Below are 21,211 nucleotides of genomic sequence, written 5' to 3' on the forward strand. Positions count from 1 at the left end.
CATTTTGCCACATTAAACTGACATCCATTCTCCTTAGCCCAGACCTCCAATCTATCCAAATCATCCTGCAAAATTTTGACGTCATCTGCATTCACTATTGCCCTACCCAACTTCGCATCATCCGCAAACAAATGAACTGTTCCTCTCAGATCCTTTCCTATATCATTTATGAACAAATTAAACAGCAGTGGTCCAAGAACAGATCCTTGTGGCACACCACTAGTCACAGGCCGTCTTGTGGACTCTACTCCTGAGTAAACCACTCTCTGATATCTCTCCGTCAACCACCCTCCTATCCATCTCACCAACCCTATGTCCATTCCCATATGCTGCAATTTACTGATTAGAATTCCATGTGGAATCCTGTGGAAACAAGGAATGATCTCTTGTTCTCCCATCACCAATTATCCTATGCAATAATTTTGATATATCTATCTGATAGGCTCTTCTTGGTAACTTATGTCTCAATCATATCACCTCTTCTCCTCTTCTCTATCGAGTAGAAGACATTCTCTTTATCTGCCCTCATACTCACATAGTAAACATACTAGAGTCCTAAGACAGTTATTACTATTATTTTATTACTATTACTATTATTATTACTATTATTATGTTATTTAAGCAATTCAAAACACTGTTTAGCCTTATATCCTAATATAACCTAAGGCCTATATTGCCAGTCCATCCTATTTTGTTCAGTATCCAGGTGAAGTAAACATAAGGTAAAAAGATCTTGTTCTTTTTAAAATTCATTATAGGTTATGTGAAGTTCTCTGACAAGTTATCGGTCCTTGACCCTTAATTGTTCTTGTAATATACAAGGGTGGTCTGAAAAGTTCTCGGCCTTGACCATAGATGGCAACACTATCGGCAAGATTTTTTTTTCTAAGTTGGTACATCTGTCATAAGCATCCATGTGAAATTGCAAGTCATTCTATCAAGTAATTTGTTTTATAGAGCTGTCTGAAGCAAAAGTGTTGTCTGTATTCCTTGAAATGGATAAAATTGAGTATCGTGTGGTTATAAAATTCTTTGTAAAAGAAGATTTAACGCCAAAAGAAATTCATTCAAAGTTCATAAAAGTTTATGGGCACTCTTCTCCTTCGTTTTCGACAATTAAGAAATAGGCTGCTGAGTTTAAACGCGGGCGTACCAGCCTTTAAGATGATCCATGTGAAGGACGTCCAGAAAAGTGTAACAACACCAGAAATCATTGATCAAGTGCAACATGGTTTGGATGACCGGCGAGTCAAAGTGCGTGAAATTGCTGAGATTATAGGCATTTCAAAAGAATGTGTAGAATATATTTTGCATGAAGAATTGCATATGAAAAAGCTTTGTGCAAGATGGGTGCCATGCTTGCTCACAGCAGATCAAAACTGCACTCACATGAAAATCTCTGAACAGCGCTTGGAGCATTTTAACAAGAACAAAAATGATTTTGTGCATCAATTTATTACTATGGATGAGACGTGGATTCACCATTATACACCAGGATCCAAACAGCATTCGAAACAGTGGACAGAAGCCGGTTATTCAGTGCCAAAGAAGACAAAGTCGGTTCCATCAGCAAGAATGGTCATGGAATTGACATTTTGTTTATTAATTATCTTGAAAAGGGTAAAACAATAATCGGGGAATATTATTCCGATCCTTTAACCAGACTAGACGAAAAAATTCGTGAGAAAAGACCCAGTTTTCAGAAAAAAAAAAAGATTTGGCTCCCTCTGACTTCTATCTCTTCCAAAAACTAAAACTCTTCCTTGCTGGTCAGCGTTTTTCTCTGAATCAAGAAATGATTGCAGCTGTAGAGGGGTATTTTGCAGATCTTACTGAGAACCACTACAGGGAGGGGATAATGGTGCTGGAGCATCGCTAGAATGAATGTATTAGTCTTAAGAGAGATTATGTTGAAAAATAAAAAAATAATTTTGAAATTATAAATTCGCTTTTTTATTGTTAGGCCAAGAACTTTTCAGACCATCCTCATATATATTCCAACTATTAGATGTGGGTATTTTAATATAGCTATTATGCCTACAAAAATATATAATCATCATAATTTATAGCACTTGAAATGTGTTTTTTCTCTTCAATGATAGGTGGCTAGATAAACTTGGGTTATGTGCATTAAATGGAATAGACATTGTAATTCGAGAAAGTTTAATGTTTGGTCGTTATAGTCTAATCAGCAGTAATATTGAACCTCTACCAGTAAGTCATTTTTAGTTTCATTTTTCTTAGCATGTTTTAGAAATTTATTATTATTATTATTTTATTATTATTTTGCGACACCTCCAAGGTGTCCAAGGACTCATCGAGGGAGGACAATTACTCTACAACTCTCCATCTCCACCATTCCATCCACCAACTACACTGAACCTCTACTATTATAATCTATGTCAATGGTATCTACTGTCCACCACCACCACCACTAGTATTTTTGGTCTGTAAATTGGGTGTGTTCTGAAGTGAAGTTCTGTGTGCTCTGAAGAAGTTTTATAATTTGTATCTAAAAATATGGATGCAAATAGCAGGGGGATATTCAGTTGTTTGCGGATGATGCGAAGCTGGGAAGGATTATTAGTAATAGCGCAGATGTGGTAGCCCTGCAAGAGGATTTAAATAAGCTAGATAGATGGGCAAATGAATGGGGATGTCAGTTTAATGCAGCAAAATGTAAGGTCTTGAGGTTTGGGAAACATCGATGGGATGCTGCATACTCTATGGGAGGAGTTATACTGGAGGAAGTAGGGGAGACAAGAGATCTGGGGTTGATGATTGATAGAAACCTGAAGTTTAGGGGACATATTGCAAAGGTGGTGAAGGTAACACAGAGGATTGCTGCTATTATGAGAAGGACACTGACCTGCAGAGATAAGAGGGTTATCATTCCATTGTATAAGTCTCTGATCAGACCACATTTGGACTATTGTTCTCAGATTTGGTCCCCAGGATTTGAAGGGGATAAATTAACTGTGGAAAGGATACAAAGACGGATGACAAAGATGGTTTCAGGACTGTACAAGGATAGTTATGAGGATCGGCTGAGAGAATGTGGACTGCAGAGTTTGGTGGATAGAAGAAGGAGAGGTGATATGATTGAGACTTTTAAACTGTTGAGAGGTGGTTACAGGGTTGACACTGGGGAGTTCTTTCGCTTGGTTGATCAGCGGGAAGGAGTGATGACAAGAGGCCATCCCTGGAAGTTACGAAAGGAAACTGTGAGCAAGAGGGTAAGGAGTGGTTTCTTTGTGTGGAGGGTGGTTGAGCCGTGGAATGCATTGCCTGATGGAGTGGTGGGAGCGAGAACGGTCAGTGACTTTAAAGAGTGGCATGATAAACTTTGTGTTTCTCAGGGTGGGACCTCCCCTCGATGAGTCTTGACAGACTTTATGTCTTAGGAAGGACCTCCCTCGATGAGTCTTTTGACTCCTTGGAGGCCTGAATAATAATAATAATAATAATAATATATATGTTTTTAAATCCATATCTATTATCTATCTACTAGTACAGCCTAACAAATTTTAAGTTGTTTTTTAAAACTGTTTCATGAAGTTTGCTTTACTTATGTTTTTTTTCCCCTTGCACAAAATCTCCTTTAGCACATCCTACTTTGTACTGATGTTTTCAGAATTGTTGTTTTGTTCTTGCTAAAATTTTGTGTAGCATGTCTGTGGCATTAAAATATATTGATCAGTGTAAAATGAAGATTGGATTGTAGAATACACACATGCACACAAGCTTGGTCAGATCAGGAGAAAGTGTGCATTATTAATATTTCCAATATTAGTTACAGTATTGTAATTTTTCGATTTTTGTATAGAAAAAGATACATTTCTTTAATTATTCATGTTAGACAAACCATCATACTGGTAGTTTTGTTTTTAGTTGCATTTCACAAAATGCTTAATCACCTGTAAGAGTAGTTTTTTCTGTCCATCACTATTCTGAGACACTTGTGAGACTCTTATATGAGTAAAATCTAGAATATCATATTTGATATATTTGTATTATAAAAATTTTTCCTCTTCCACTCTTACTTTTGTTTCAATGTGGAGATACAAAGAAATAAAATATGTTGAAATTATATATTGCAATAATCCCTGGCTCTTCTATGAAGTTTATGATTTTGGACATATATTAGAAGAGGTCTTTGTGATACAGTTTTGGTTTTGATCAGGTCTTTGTTTTAATCTAACAGATTAAAATCACTGAATCTAACAGATTAATATTATGGGCAAACAGGAAGATCAGTGAACATCCGCCTGGAAGAACATGAAAGATACATTCGCTACTATTACTATGGCAAGTCGGGACTGGCAGACCACGCTTTGGACACTCCTTCACACAGGATTAGATGGAGAAAAACGAATGTGCTATTTAGGAGTCGTTATAGACCTGAAAGACTATTTTTTGAGTCAGCAATGGCTTTGAAGAATTCTCCCAACCTTAACAAATATGGTTGCATTAATTTGGCAAAAATTTGGGAGACGGTTATCCTAAGAAAAACTCCTGGATAACTGCTGCTTTTTTTTTTTTTTTTTTTTTTTTTTTTTTTTTTTTTTGTTAGAGGGCGCCAAAAATAGGACTTTAGATCTTTTGTCTTTCTGCAATTATATTGTTTCACTCACTGTCGCGTTTACATGTGTGTTGTGCTCTGATGATGCTGATTTGAAAATTAGCGAAATATTAGCGTTAATAAAACATCCTTGTTGATAAAAGTGTTTGTGGTGTTGTTAATACCGTGAAAAAATAAGTAATGAAGGTCTTTGTTTTATTGGTAAAATTTAGCAAAACAGTTTGAACTGATAATAATTCTGCACTAGTTGCATGGAATTTAATTTCAAAGGTCACTGTCACTGAAATTTGTGGTATTATTTTTGTTTTAGGTTTCAATTAGACATTTGTTGTGTCAAAATTGGGCAGAACAAAATTGCAGAGCAAAACAGTTTGAACTGATAATAATTCTGCACTAGTTGCATGGAATTTAATTTCAAACATCTATGTCAATGGATGACATAGATGTTTGAAATTAAATTTCAAAGGTCACTGAAATTTGTGGTATTATTTTTGTTTTAGGTTTCAATTAGACATTTGTTGTGTCAAAATTGGGCAGAACAAAATTGCATTTCGAGTATACATAAGTGAAAAATGGGTCAGAGTTTAATAAAATGTATTATAATTTTGACATGCTTGTTAGATTTTATTGTACTATATATAAATAATTATAAGAAGCATTAAACTTAATGTCAACCATGATTGAATGAGCATGCTACTGTATGATATAGAGTAATTAAACTATACAAATACCAGAACACCATTATAATATGCATCCTTATAATATGCAACGGTTGTTATCAACAAGTTGAAATAAACAGGTTAGTATATCTCATAGGATGCTTTTATAGGCCAGGAAATGCAGAGAATACTGATTGTGAAATATTTAGGCAAATTGGTTAGGCATGTAAAAAGAAGGTGATCCTGATGGGAGACTTTAATTACAGTAATATAGACTGGAAGGAGGAGATAGTGTATGAGAACAAGGAGAGCAAGTTTGTGGAATTTCTAAGAGATACGTATCTTAAGCAGCATGTGATTGAAGCAACTAGATGCTTTAATGTTTTGGATTTGGCGATAACTTTTTATTATTATTATTATTATTACTACGGGCTACTGCAGGAGTCCTTAGACTCATCGAGGGAGGCCCTAAACATCATGTTCACACAGCTGTTCAACATTCTCACAGTATCTATCATACCTTGCCTTGAACTCGCTCACTGTCATAGCACCCACAACAGACTCTGGCAGCTTATTCCACTCATTTACCACTCTAAAAGTAAAGAACCCAGCTCTAACACCCCTGCTAACCACGCTCTTGCCCAGCTTCCATGAGTGTCCCCTAGTTCTCCCACCACCAGTCCTGATCTCAAAGATATCATCTGAATTAATCCTATAGAATCCTTTTAGCAATTTGAATGTCTCAATCATATCTCCCCTTTTCCGCCTATCAACTAGTTTCTGCAACCCACAAATCTTCAACCTGTTCTCATATGGTTCATTCCATAGACCTGTTATCATCTTAGTCACTCGCCTCTGGATCCTCTCAACCTCCTCCCCATCAAGAAGGAACCGAGGTGACCAAATCTGGGCACAGTAGTCGAGATGAGGTCTTATCAGGGCTCGGTACAGAGGTACAATAACTTGTTTTTCTCTGCTCGTCGAGGTATTGTTCAACAACCAAGTGAGTTGATGAGCTGATTTAGCTACTTTCGCAATGTGCCCCCTAAACTTCATCTCCCTATCCACCAACACTCCCAAGTCCCTGGCCTCATCAATCTCTTGGAGTACAGTTCCACCAATGTGGTATACTGCTGCTAATCTTTTCACTCCGAAATGCATAACCTTACATTTTGTCACATTAAATTGACATCCATTCTCCTTAGTCCAGAACTCCAATCTATCTAAGTCATCTTGCAAGACTTTGACATCTTCTGCATTCACTATCGCCCTACCCAACTTTGCATCATCAGCGAACAAATGAACTGTCCCACTTAGACCCTTCCCTATATCGTTAATGAACAGATTAAACAGCAGTGGTCCAAGAACAGAACCCTGTGGCACACCACTAGTCACAGGCCGTTTTTTGGACTCTACTCCTGAATAAACTACTCTTTGATATCTCTCCATCAACCACCCAGCTATCCATCTCACCAACCCTATATCCATTCCCATATGTTGTAGTTTACGGATTAGAATTCCATGTGGTATCCTGTCAAACGCCTTTGCCAGGTCCAGCAGTATCACTGTAAACCCATTTCCCTTATCCAGTTCATCCGTCACCTTGTTATAAAACTTGAGCAAGTTACTGAGGCATGATCTACCCTTCACAAAGCCATGCTGTCCTGTGTACAGTATCTCATTTTCATCAATCCATTCCTGTATTTTTCCCTTGACTACTTTCTCCAAGACCTTGACAACGACTCCTGATATGCTGATCGGTCGGTAATTTACAACCATAGTCTTGGATCCTCCTTTATGCAGTGGAACTATTTTCCCCTCTTTCCACGCCTTCGGGACTAAGCCAGACCCGAGACTCAGATTAAACAACATGGTCAAGGGCACTGATAATTCATTAGCTGCTTCATGCAAGACCTGTGCCGGTATACCATCCAATCCCACAGATGTATTCACATTAAGGTTCTGTAATAGACTATTCACCTCCACTTCATTCATCACAATTCCCATATAAACTAATGGTTCCTTCATTTTTTCAACGTCACCACCTGGATGATATACTTTTGCAAAGTGCGCACTCAGTAACTCCACTATATCGACTGGTTCAGTGAACTCTTTACCATCGTCATTCCTTAAAATCATTTTGCCATGTACGGTTTTTTCTTGCTTGCAGCATATTGAAAGAACTGTTTGGGATTCTCTTTTGCTTGCATAGCTAGTTTCCTTTCATAATCGGCTTTTGCTGTTTTTACCACACTCGTTACCCTTCTGGCCTGTACTTTATACCGTTCGTGTGCCTGCAGGTCACCCCTTTCTTTAAATTCCCTCCATAGTTGTTTCTTTTTTTGCAGCTCAAGCTTAATGGTGTTATTCATCCATTTAACCCCTCCTTGTTTCACTATTCGGACCTTAGGTATACAATCAGCTATAACCTCCTGTAAATGCTCTTTGATCACTTCCCATGCTCTATCGACATCCAGCCCTTGCAGTTGTACATGCCATGGCACTGATCCAAGCAATCTCCTAAGCTTGTCATACTTGCCAGCACGGTAATTCCACATATACCCTGTCTTAATCACAAATTTTACACCTTTAGCCACCTCCCAGGTCAAGACCTTATGATCACTCTCACCAATAGGTGGCAACATGGTCATATTCATTTCAGTCAAATTCTCAGATACTATTACCAGGTCAAGCACTCTCACACCCCTAGTATTTTCAATTACATGCTGTTTCAGATAGTTATCCCTTAATAATTGAATAAAATCCATTTCCTTCCTCACGTGTGTCCTCTCCTCCTTCCAATCAATGTTGAAATCCCATAGTTGAAATCCCCCATAATAATTACCCTCCTTCCACTCATTTCATCAATTTGTTTATGCATACCATCTCCACCATCTATTCCATCACCTGGTCTATAGCAGCATCCAACTGTATATTTTATTTTGCCAGTGTCAATCTCACACCAAATAGCCTCAAATGAGCTCCTTTCACTATCCTGCAATACTTCAATTCTCCTTGGCTGCAGTTCATCGGCTATCATCAATAACACCCCTCCCCCAATTTTATTCTCTCTGTCCCTCCTAAACATACTATAACCTACACATTCTATCCCACTAACTATATCATCTTCCGTCAGCCATGTTTCACTAATGCCAATAACCTGTGGCCAGGAAGAGCCAATCAAGGCCAAAAATTCTTCCTTCTTGTTCCTAATACTCCTGGCATTAGTATACATGAATTGCAGTGTTCCCTTTGTCCCACCCCTATCTTGATGCGTTATTCTAAATATCCCATTCCCATTTTTTGTCCTTATTGCTGGCTCAGGTACATTATATACATAATGTAACTTCATAAGATGTAGTTGTAAATGAAGTGTTGACACTGCCACCGGTTGGTGAGGGTGATCGTGAGGTATGTGTTTGGGAAGTGGTGAAACAAGAAAAGGTCACTGCCAAAATTGGATACATGTGGAAGTATAAAGCAAGTGATTAAAGGAAGCTCTGTAGTCAGCATCGGTACGTTGGGTAGATGAGCTGAGAGAAAAAGTTGTTGACAATGCAGGAAAACTCACACGGTAGTATCTGACAAAAGCAATGTATGACTGCATACCAAGGATTAAGCAAGTAAATAGAGTAGGAGTGAAATGGATGAACAGTGAAATCAAGTAAGCTTTGCTGGAAAAGAAAATGCTCTGGAGGAGGTATAAGACAGTTGGTGGTGATCAAATCCATAAAGAGTATAAAGTGCAGGCTATAAAGGTGATGAGCATGGTAAAGAAAGAAAAGGTGCAGTATGAGAGGAGATTGGCTGGCCACAAAGGTTAACTCAAAGGAATTTTTCTGCTGCATGGCAAGCAAGAGAAAGAATAATTATGGCAGATTAACATTGGTGGATAGTCATGGCAGCAGATTAACAGCTGCAAAGGATGTAGTGGAATTATTGATTGAGCACTTCATCAGTGTGTATCATACTGGTATAAATGATCTGGTGCAATATATAAAAGAAAGGCAAGCATTATGAGAATTGGAAGTGAAAGAAATGGAGGTATATCAGATGTTGGTTGGGTTAGATGTGTATAAGGCTGTGGAAATGAATGACATATCACCACGTATTCTTAAGGAATGTGCACCACAGTTGGTTATGCCCTTGACCTGGTTATTTAGTGAAAGTCTTGCTGTGGGTAGGGTTCCTAAGGAGTGGAAAGAAGGCGAAATAGTACCACTCCACAAGCATTGATTCTAAGACAGAAGTCTCCAACTATTGGCCCGTCTGTATAACTGAGGTTGTGGTCAAGGTGTTGGAGAGATTGGTAAGAAATAGAATACAGAATTGGATTGATGATGGTCAGCATGGATTTGTAAAGGGTAAGTCCTGTTTTAGTAACCTACTTGCATTTTATGATAAGGGTGAATCATGTACAGTGATATTCTTAGACTTTGTAAAAGCATTTGATAGAATACCACATGATAAGTTGGTGTACAAGCTGCAGAGGATGGGAATAGATAATATATTGGTTAGATGGATCAGAGATTAGCTCTGAACGATACCAGCAGGTCATGTATGATGGAGCAGGGTCTCAAAAAAAGGGTAACCAGTGGCATGTCCCAGGGCTCTGTTATTGGGCCTCTACTGTTTAACTTGTTTGTAAACGATATATCATGTGGACTGACTGGGGATCTTCAGTTGTTTGCTGATGATGCAAAGTTGGGAAGAATTATAAGTAGCACTTCCTGAATTCCCTTCAGGAAGATTTGAATAGACTTTTTACTTGGACAAAAGAGTGGAGTTGTAGTTTTAATATCTATAAGTGCAAGGTGTTGCATTTTGGAGTGCAGAAATATAAAGCTGTGTACTATATTGATGGTGCCATACTGCAAGAAAGTGGATGAGATTAGAGATTTGGGAGTGATGGTTGACAGTAGACTGAAGTTTAGAGGGCATATTGCTAAGTATTGAAAAGGCTGCACATCATAGAGCTACTATGATAAGAAGTACTCTAACATGTAGGGATAAGGAAGTAGTTGTACCACTGTATAAAGCACTGGTTAGACCACTTGGACTCTTGTCCTCAAATCTGGTCACCTGGTTTTTAGTGTGATGTGGAGACATTGGAGAGGGTCCAGAGACAAGTGACTAAGACAATATCAGGAGTTTGGAATGCTGGCTATGGCGAGAGGTTGAAGAAATGTGGATTGCGGAGTTTGGTGGATAAGAGAAAGAGAGGTGATTTGATAGAGACTAAGTTAGTGAGAGAAGTTTATCAGATTAATTTTGAGGGGATTATAAAAAGAGTAGAAGGTGAGAGGGGAAGAATCAGAGGGCATTCCTGGAAGTTATGTAAAAGTGTGGTGACGAAGGGTGTGAGGAGCAGATTTTTTACATGGAGAATTGTCAGTGAATGGAATGCATTACCAGAATGTGTTGTTAATGCAAGGAGTATTAAGGATTTTCAGATTCTATATGATAAATATGTTGTTATCAATTGAATGAACCTCTGATGATGAGTATGTCAACCCCATGGAGGATGTAATAATAATAATAATAATAATAATAATAATAAATTAATTAAACTACTAGTTTTGTCACTAAAAATCTTGTGGCTTCTTCTAGGTAAATATAGAAAAAATAAACATAAAATCAGCAACTGCAAACTAAACACTACTAAGCAGAGCTTGTAGGAACCATACAATATAAATAATGAAAGAGGTGGCGAAAGTTGGATATTGTCCAACATTGTAGATGGTTTGCTAAAAAATTGAAATCTGCTGTCTGAAAGGATATGAAGAGAGGTTTTGATATGTCACACAGGATCATTCCTTTGGGATGATCTGCAACTATTGCCATCAGTTGCAGCTTTTACTTAAACAGTAAGAAGTAAGATCACCAGATTTAGTATACAGTTTCCTTTCCTTGCCTTTTTCTCTTTTGTTGCCGCTAGAGAACCATAAGTTGTGCAGTGTCAGAAAGACCTCCAGAAAGATAAGTGCAATTTTAAATAATAATTGGCAATGTTTCATGAATTTTAGGATTTTTTATTTATTTTTGATAATGAAGTGTGTCTGCATGATTTTTGGCATGAATTCTGCCAAATTTCTTAGTCTAAATTGCCTTTTTTAAGTATAACATAATGCCAGTCATGAGGTCAACCATGCGGACTTCAACTGGTACTACTATATGAAAGCCAAGCAGCATTGCTGACATAGACTTTTCAAAATCGATTCAATGTTGTGAGTGCAATATGTATACATGGCGGAGTATACGAGATGTGTTTGTGGAGAGAGAGAGAGAGGAGAGAAAGCATGGATTTGTCGGAAGTAGGATATGTTGTTTGACCACGATGCTGCAAAGAATGCGAAACTGACGGAAAAGATAGAAGTGGTGTACATGAAAGAAACGGAAATGAAATGAAAGCTAGAGAAACTGAGGGGGTGAAAGAATGCAAGAATGTAGAAGTGAAGTTACAGAAAATGTTACAAAAAATGGAAATGAAATGAAAGCTAGAGAAACTGAGGGAGTGAAAGAATGCAAAGATGTAGAAGCAAAAGTTACTGATAAGGAAGTGAAAGAAAGTGTTACTGAGGAAACGGAAGTAAGGTGCAGTAGAATGAGAGGTAGCGAGATTGCGGGAGTGATAGAGAGTGAAATTGTTGGAATGCAAGATTTAATGAAGCAGTCATTGAAAATGAAAAATGAAATAAGGAATATGTGAGTGATGTTAGATGTCTAGTGAAAACTAATGAAAGGGTGCAAGAGAACGGAATGAAAGAAAAAAAGAGTAAAAGAGGTGACAAATGATTCAGAATAGTAGTATATGGAGACTATAATTAGAGGACTAGTTATTGAGATAGTCCATAAGGTCTGCTATCCATGTGGGAGAATGAGTAGGATATTTAAGAATTGGAAAGGAGGAAGAAATGAGCAAGAGAGGTAATTGTGATTGTGGAGATGAATGATCTAAGTGGACATAAGATGGATGTCAGAACGAATATCAGGAGGCTATTGAGAAGAGTGAAAGATAACAGTATAGTATAAAAGGTTGTTATTGTTTTGCTGAAATAAGGGGAATGAAATGGTTTCAGTGATTGAGTTTATTTGCCCAAAAATCATTTTCCCACCAAAAATCCCACGATGAGTCTCTGACTCATTGTGGGAGGTACCCACTATTGCACACAATGCTTATCCAACTGTGCCTTAAACTGATTCAACATGTCTACACCCACAACATACTCAGGCAATGCTTTCCACTCATCAATCACTCTCTATGCAAAGAACCTACTCCTCACTCCTCTGTTCACACCCCCTCCTTATACAGGTTCTAGCAGTGGCCTCTTGTTCAACTCCCTTCTCCCATTTTATGAAAAATCTCTTCCATGTTGACTCGATAATAACACCTGACTAGCTTATATGTCTCAATCATATCGCCCCCCTCCTCCTAATCACGAGACTCATGAGATGATATTGTAACGGGAATAGAAATGGAGTAATATAGTATTTTTCACGAGGATAGAAAAAGCAAGAAAGAAGGGGGGGGATGCTGATGATAGCAGGATCATTAAGTCCACATAAGGTAGACATGAAAGGGGGGGGGGGAAATAGTGGCAGTGGTTATGAGGCAGTGTGGTGTAATGTTGAGGTTGAGAGGAAGACATATTTAGTTGGATGTTGCTATAGGCCAGGTAATGTGGAGGGTGGTGATGAAGAAATGTATAAACACTTGGATTAGTGAACAAAGGAAGGCTAATTATTATGGGTGATTTTAATTATGGTTGTATAGATTCGATAGTATTTGGGAATAAGGAAAATTAATTTCTCAAGTTCTTAAGAGATAACTGTCTCAGGCAGCATGTAAATGAGGGCAAATGAGGATCAAGAGTTCTAGATCTGATCATTTCATAAGAGGATGTAATTGTGAGAGGGGTTTCACACTTTCCTCCATGATGAAATTGATAATGAAGTAATCACCTGTGTTGTGTCTAGTCATATACAGACTTTTGTGAGGAAAGGATATATGTGGAATTATAAGGCTGGTGATTATGACAAGCTTAGGAGAGCTTGAAGCAGTAACATGAAACGATGAATTGAGTGTTAAGGAAATAAATGCTGCATGGGAATTGACAAAGGATTACATAACAGCATCAGTGTGGGAATGTATTCTGATGATCAAAAGGCTGAATAAGGTAGGTGTAAAATCAATGAATGTAGGGTTTACATGAAATCTGAAAAAAAAAAGTACTTTATAGGAAGCACAAGATGAAAAATGGTAATAATCAGTCACATGAAGAGTATAAAGAACAATCCTAGAGAGTGACTCAGTTAGTAAGGAAAACAAAAGTAGAGTATGAGCAGAAATTGGCAAATCAGGCAAAAACAAAGCCTAGAGAGAGATTTTTAGATATGTGGCAAGTAGAAGGAAGAATGATTATGGTAAGATGAAGTTAATGGATGAAAGTGGTAGAATGGTAACTGCTGCAGAAGACATTGTTGAGGTATTCCGTGATCAATTTATAAGGGTTATTTAAATTAAGGGGATATTTAATCCCACATTATTTTAAAGCCAAATAAGAAACTCTAAGATAGAAATCAAAGAGTTTTATGCCGAATATAGCAAGCCATAAAAGTTCAGCGAGTCCAAGCGTAAGCAAATTACCTGGGTAGTACAATACCCGGCAACTTGTAGTAAAGGTAGATATTCTTAGTTTTAATTTTACATTATTTTATTTTAATTTTATTTAATTAAAATTTTATTTTATGTTATTTTAATTTTACATTAATTTTACATTATACACTACCCAAACTGGTTTCAACCTTTATTGAGGTCTCATCAATGAGTAGATAGACCAGTAAATACTAAGATTGTAGTTATAATAACTTTAGTACTTTACTGTGCGAGTTGTTAAAGATGTGCACAAATAAATTAATGAAATAAAGAGCCAAAAGGCTTCACTTCGGCGATGTAAAAATTATTTAAATTAAAGGGATATTTAATCCCACATTATTTCAAAGCCGAATAAGAAACTCTAAGATAGAAATCAAAGAGTTTCATGCCGAATATAGCAACCTATAAAAGTTCGGCAAGTCCAAGCGTAAGCAAATACCTGGATGAGTTTTACATTAGGGTTAATACTAAGAATAGTGATCCTCGCTTTATCCACCTTTACTACGAGTTGCCCGATATTGTACTACCCAGGTATTTGCTTACGCTTGGACTCGCCAAACTTTTATAGCTTGCTATATTCGGCATGAAACTCTTTGATTTCTATCTTAGAGTTTCTTATTCGGCTTTGAAATAATGTGGGATTAAATATCCCTTTAGTTTAAATAATTTTTACATCACCGAAGTGAAGCCTTTTGGCTCTTTATTTCATTAATTTATAAGGGTGTTTCATCCTGCCCAGGGTGGAATCATGAGGAAATTAACTGTAGAGGATAGAGGAGATGATGGTTAAATTGTGAGTGAGCAGGAGGTATTTGAGGAAATAAATAAACTTGATATCAATAAGCCAATAAGATTTGATGACATATCATCATGCATCTTAAGGGAATGTTCCAGGGAATTGGTATTAGTATTATTATTATTCAAGCTTCCATGGAGTCAAAAGACTCATCGTGGGAGGTCCCTTCTAAGAAACACAAGTCTATCAAGACTCATCGAGAGAGAGGTCCCTCCTAGGAAACACAAAGTCTATCATACCACTCCTTAAATGCATTGACCATTCTCACTCTCACCACTCCATCAGGCAATGCATTCCATGGTTCAACCACCCTCCATGCAAAGAAACCACTCCTCACCCTCTTTTTCACAGTTTCCTTTTGTAACTTCCAGGGATGGCCCCTTGTCATGACTCCTTCCCGCTGTTCAACCAAGCGAAAGAACTCCCCAGTGTCAACCCTGTAACCACCTCTCAACAGTTTAAAAGTCTCAATCATATCACCTCCCCTTCTTTTATCCATCAAACTCTGCAGTCCACACTCCCTCAGCCGATTCTCATAACTAACAGTGTACAATCCTGATACCATCTTTGTTATCTGCCTTTGTACCCTTTCCACAGTTAATTTATCCCCTTCAAATCCTGGAGACCAGATCTGAGATCAGTAGTCTGAGTGTTGTCTGATCAGAGTCTTATACAACAGACTAATAACCATTTTTCTCTGCAGGTCAGTGTCCTTCTTATTATTGCAACAATCCTCTGTGTTACCTTCACTACCTTTGCAATATATCCCCTAAATTTCAGGTTTGTATCAATCATTAACCCCAAATCTCTTGTCTCCCCTATCTCCTCCAGTTTAACTCCTCCCATAGAGTATGCAGCGTCCCATCGATGTGTCCCAAACCTCAAGACCTTACATTTTGCTGCATTAAATTGACATCCCCATTCATTTGCCCATCTATCTTGCTTATTCAAATCCTCTTGCAGGGCTACCACATCTGCACTATTACTAATAACCCTTCCCAGCTTCGCATCATCTGCAAACAACTGAATATCCCCTTGCAATCCATTGACAATGTCATTGATATAAAGGTTAAACAATATAGGTCCCAGTACTGAGTCCTGTAGAACCCCACTTGTAACCTTCTGCCTCTTTAACCCTCTGATACCTATCGGACAGCCAATCCTGAATCCAGTTGACCAATCTGACATCCAGATCCATGTGCTGCAACTTAATTATCAGCTTATCATGTGGCACCCAGTCAAATGCCTTTGCTAAGAAAATGGCAGTATATGCCTTTCCCTAATCTAATGCTCTTGTAACTTTATCATAAAAGACTAGCATATTGCTAAAATAAGAGCACCCCCTTCACAAATCCATGTTGACTCTCACAGATAATATTACCCTCATCTGCCCAATGCTGTATATGGTCCCTCACTACTTTCTCCAAGATCTTACTAACTACTGATGACACACAAACTGGCCTATAATTAGACACTTCCAGTCTGCTACCACCCTTATGCAATGGCACTATCTTACCTTCCTTCCATTCCATGGGCACCTTTCCCGCAGCCAGACTTTCATTGAAAAGCCAGGTTAAAGGCCCTGTCAGTTCCTTATCACATTCTCTCAAAACTCATGGTGAAATACCATCCAGTCCCACAGCTTTCTAACATCCAGAGTACTCAGTATATGGAACACACTCTCCTCCTGTACCTCTAAACCTCGAATCTGCCCTATCCGTCTAGTACTCAAATTGACTCCTCCAGGATGAAATACTCCAATAAAGTGTTCATTAAACAATTCTACTATGTTCTCTGCATCAGTCACTCTATTCCCATTTTTATCCCACAATGTCATTCTTCCACAGTCGTTTCTCCTCCTACTGGCCACATAGCTAAAAAATTCCCTAGGATTTTCCTTGGATCTAAGGGCCAATCTTTTCTCATATTCCAGTTTCACCTTCCTTAACCATACTAGTCACTCTTTTGGCCTGTGTCTTATATTCTTCATGCATCTTCTCTTCACCTGTCTCCTTATATCTCTTCCATAGTCTATTTTTTGCATGCAGTTCCTGTTTAATATTGTATGTCATCCACTTTACTCCAAAGTGTGTCCTCTTCTTCACTCGTGGAATACAGCTTACCATTGCTGCTAACAAATATTCCTTCACAATTTCCCAAGCGCTAATGATATCCAGGCCTTTCAATTCCTCTCTCCATGAAACTTCTGCAAGTTGACGTCTAAGACTATTATAATCACCTTCTTTATAATTTCACATATGTTCCTGTCCTTTTATACTCCTGCATGTCTATTCAATTTCCAAGTCAAAAACCATATCTTCACTCTCTCCAACTAGTGGGAGAGATGACATCCCAGTTATTATCAACTCTTCTAATGCTATAACCAAATCTAAAACTCTTGAACCTCTTGTTCCCTCTGTTTCATGTTGCCTAAGACATTTGTCCCTCAAGAATTCTAGAAATTCCATTCCTTTATTGCTACATGCATCTTCCTCTCCCCAATTTATGCTGCTGTAGTTAAAATCTCCCATAACAATCATTCTTCTTGCAGTAGCATTGGCATGCCTGTTTAATAAAAGTCTTGCAACAGCACAGGTTCCAAAAGAATGGAAGGAGGGTAAAATTGTGCCACAGCATAAAGGTGATGATAAGACTGTACCTTCAAATAATAGGATGGTCTGTATATCTGGAGTTGTGATGAAGGTACTGAAGAGATTGGTGAGAAGGAGGTTACAGAAATGGGTTGATAACAGCAGCTTTTTCTGTGGTTATCAGTATGAGTTTGTTAAGGGGAGATCATGTTTCACTAACTTATGTACTATAACAAGGTGACAAATACCTTGGAGACAGGGAGATGCATATACAGTTGTGTACTTAGATTTTGCAAAGGCTTTTAATAGGCTGCCACACGACAAGCTCTAAAATAATTGAAACAGATGGGATTGGATAATGGACTTCTAAGTTGAATCTGTTACTGGCTGTCGGATAGGTATCATAAAGTTGTATATTAGGGTGGAGTGTCCCAAAAGAAAAAGAACACTAGTGGTGTCCCTCAGGGGTCAGTTTTGAGGTGATTGTTGTTCAGTTTTTATGTTAATAATACTGGGATGGGTTTAACTAGTGATATGCAGCTGTTTGTAGTTGATACAAAACTAGGGAGGACAGTGCAGAGTCAAGCAGATGTTATTGCCTTACAAGAGGGCTTGAATAGATTGCATGAATGGGCTGGTAAGTGGAACTATCAGTTGAATGTTGCAAAGTGTAAGGTTTTGATATTTAATAAGCAACAATGGGATGTAAAGTATATACTTGGTGGGGAAACTTTAAAGAAAGTACAGGAGATGAGAGAGAGATCTAGGCGTGATGATGCACAATGATCTGGAATTCACTTTTCACAAGTTGTGAAGACGTTAAATTGGATGATGGCAATGATGCAGAGGACCCTGGCATGTAGAAGTAGACAGGTCATGATGCCATCATATAAGGCTTTGATCAGGCCTTATATGGATTATTGTGGACAGATTTGGTCACCTGGTTTTCATGGTGTTGAGGAAATGTTAGAAAGGGTTCAGAGAAGATTAACAAAGCTGGTCAATGGTCTTGAGAATGTAGTGTATGAGGACAGATTGAGAGAATATAATTTGCAGAGCCTTGTGAATAGTAGAAAGAGGTGGGGGGGGGGGTATGATTGAGACATATAAGCTAGTCAGGGGATGTTATCGGATCGATGTGAAAGATTTTTCATAGAATGGGAGAGGGAGGGTAGAACAAGAGTCCATTACTGGAAACGGTATAAGGTGGGTGAGCAGAGGAGTGAGGAGTAGGTTCTTTGCATAGAGAGTGGTTGGTGAGTGGAATGCTTTGCCTGAGTGTGTTGTGGTTGTAGACACATTGAATTAGTTTAAAGCATGGTTAGATGCGCATTGTGTGCAATAGTGTGTTCCTCCCATGATGAGTCTCCGGTTCCATGGAGGTCAGATGTTAATAATAATAATCATTATTTGAAGTGACATAGGCATTTGATTGAACCATCCTGCTCCTGGGACCCTTAACAAAAAAACTCTTATGAATTTTAACTGAATAGTAAGAACCAGGACCAAATTTGGTATACAGTTTCCTTTGATCATAAATTAAATCTTGCCTTTTGTAAGTTATACATTACTTGCTTTCCTTACAGATATTCATTTAGATACATTGGACTCTGTTATCCAAAACTTCTATTAACCAAGTACTTTCATGAAGGAATTACAAATTTCAGATTTGCCTTCGCTACCAGAGATGAAGGGTCCCTGATGTTGTTCATAATTCATTTATTTTGTGTATATTTGTGTAATGAATATGAAAGAATAACTCTTCTAACTCCAAATGCTGTGAGCGTTACAGATGCAGAAGAGGGTGTTCAGTTAATGAGTGCCCATTTCGTTAAGAGTTATCAACCTGGTGAACTCAACTTTGAGCTCACTGTTACCTCTTCACTAAATGAAGAAACGCAGGTGTGTGTGTGAGGCCAAGGTATTAGAGCTGTTGCACAAACTGAATCAGAATTCAGCAATAGGGACTGATGGAATATCAGCACGTGTGCTAAAAGAGTGCTCAGCTGAACTGGCCATTCCCTTGACCAGGATGTTTAATATGAGTCTCAGAACAGGGAAGATTTCTGCAGGAATGGAAGGAATGTATGGTAATTCCATTGCACAAGGGTGGTCCAAAGACCGATGTATCCAGCTATCAACCAAATAGTATCTCAAGAGTGGTGGTGAAGATTTTTGAAAAATTGGTTAGGGCTTGCATTCAGAAATGGGTTGACAGTGAATATCTACGTTGCAATGAACAACATGGGTTTACTAAGGGAAGGTCATGTTTTAGCAACTTGTTCACATTCTATAACAATGTTACCATTGAACTAGATGAGGGGAATGGATACACCATGATACTTTTGGATTTTGCTAAGGCTTTTGACAGAATACAGCATGGCAGACTACTGCATAAATTGAAGTAAATGGGTTTGGGTTATACAATGTTAGTATGAATAAGAGAATGGCTGACTGACAGATATCAAAAAGTGGTATATGGGGGACTGAGTCTGCAAGGTTTAAGGTAACAAACCTTGCAGACTCAGATCTGGACCAAACACTGATCCACTGTTATTCAATCTGTACATTAATGATATTGGGAAGGATTTGAAAAGCGACATAGCAAAGATAGGTAGGGTGATCAGAAATGCTGCTGATATGCAGTCTTTGCAGAATGATTTGAATAGGCTGGAATTGTGGGCATGGGAAAATGGGTGTCAGTTCAATGTCAGTAAATGTAAAGTCATTCATTTCGGCATGATTAGATGCCCAGTGTCATATTATATTGGTGGGATTAGGCTAGAAGAAACTGATGAGGCTAGGGAACTTGGAGTGTTAATAGACAGGAAGTTGAAGTTTAGGGCCATGTGGCAAAGATATTGCAAATACAACTCAAAAGATAATTGCAATGCTGAAACAAACATTCACATGTAAAGATACTACTACTATCTTCACTGGGCATCTACAGATGCCGTATGGTCACTCCGATGCTCGGTGATGTGCCACACCAGGCCTCGCCATGTAGTCCTGTTGTTTGCTTTTCTGGCGGCCTCACCTCTCTGAAGATCAGTCACTCCACACACGCCATCCATCCATCTCATTGATGGTCTATCACTGCCTCTTTTTCCAGGAATTTTACCTTCTATTACTGTTCTAAGAAGTCCCCCTTTCATCTTTTCTATGTGTCCAAAATATTTTAACTTTCTTCTGTCAATATCCTTAAGAAGCCTTAAAGTTCTGCTGGTCTTTTCTAACATTCATTTCATTTGTATGTCTTTCAGTATATGATATCCTTAACAGCCGTAACACCACATCTCAAAAGCAGATATCTGTTTCTTATCTGACTTCTTTAGGTTCCAAGTCTCACATCCATAAGTCGCTGTTGGAAAAACAACTACATCCAAAATCCTCAACTTTGTTTCCATGGAGATAGATCCATCCTTCCAGATTTTAGACAGGTCTCTGACTGTTGTTTTAACCATTCCTAACCTTTTTCTGATGTCTTCTGAACAGCAATTCTTCACATTAATAATGGATTCCCAGGTACTCAAACTTGCTGATTTCCTCAATTCTTTCTCCATAAAGGTATACTTGTTTTTCAAGAGCTTCTCTGTTTGTATTTCCTTTGAGAACCATAATCTTTGTATTGCTAGGATTGAGCTGAAGTCCTCTGTTATTACTGATCTTGTTAACTTTGTCAAGAATTAGTCCTAGTTCTTCCATGTCATTACAAAGAAGTACTGTATCATCAGCATACCTCAGATTACTGATAAATCTACCTCCTATCCTAATTCCTGTCCTGAGCTCATCCAATGCTTCACGCATGATGTCCTCCGCATATATACTAAACAAGTGAGGAGAAAGTAAACATCCTTGCCTAACTCCTTTTCCAACTTGAAGCCAGTCAGTCAATCCACTTGAGTTAGTGGCCTGTTCTTAGTGTGG

At 38.2% G+C, this 21,211-nt stretch overlaps 1 protein-coding gene across 1 annotated transcript in view; it reads left to right on the forward strand.

The window, feature by feature from the left end:
- LOC150107287 (heparanase-like) overlaps window positions 1-21,211 on the forward strand; it is a 321,370-nt gene that overhangs the window by 222,630 nt on the left and 77,529 nt on the right. The window contains exon 8 of the mRNA XM_090391135.1: window positions 2,103-2,214. Coding sequence (XP_090247261.1) covers window positions 2,103-2,214 — 112 coding nt within the window. The remainder of the gene's footprint in view (window positions 1-2,102; window positions 2,215-21,211) is intronic.

This window comes from Typopeltis vanoorti, chromosome 4 (assembly GCF_054136105.1).
Source record: "Typopeltis vanoorti isolate ZY-2024b chromosome 4, IOZ_Tvanoo_1.0, whole genome shotgun sequence".
In the NCBI taxonomy this organism is placed as follows: Eukaryota; Metazoa; Arthropoda; class Arachnida; order Uropygi; family Thelyphonidae; genus Typopeltis; species Typopeltis vanoorti.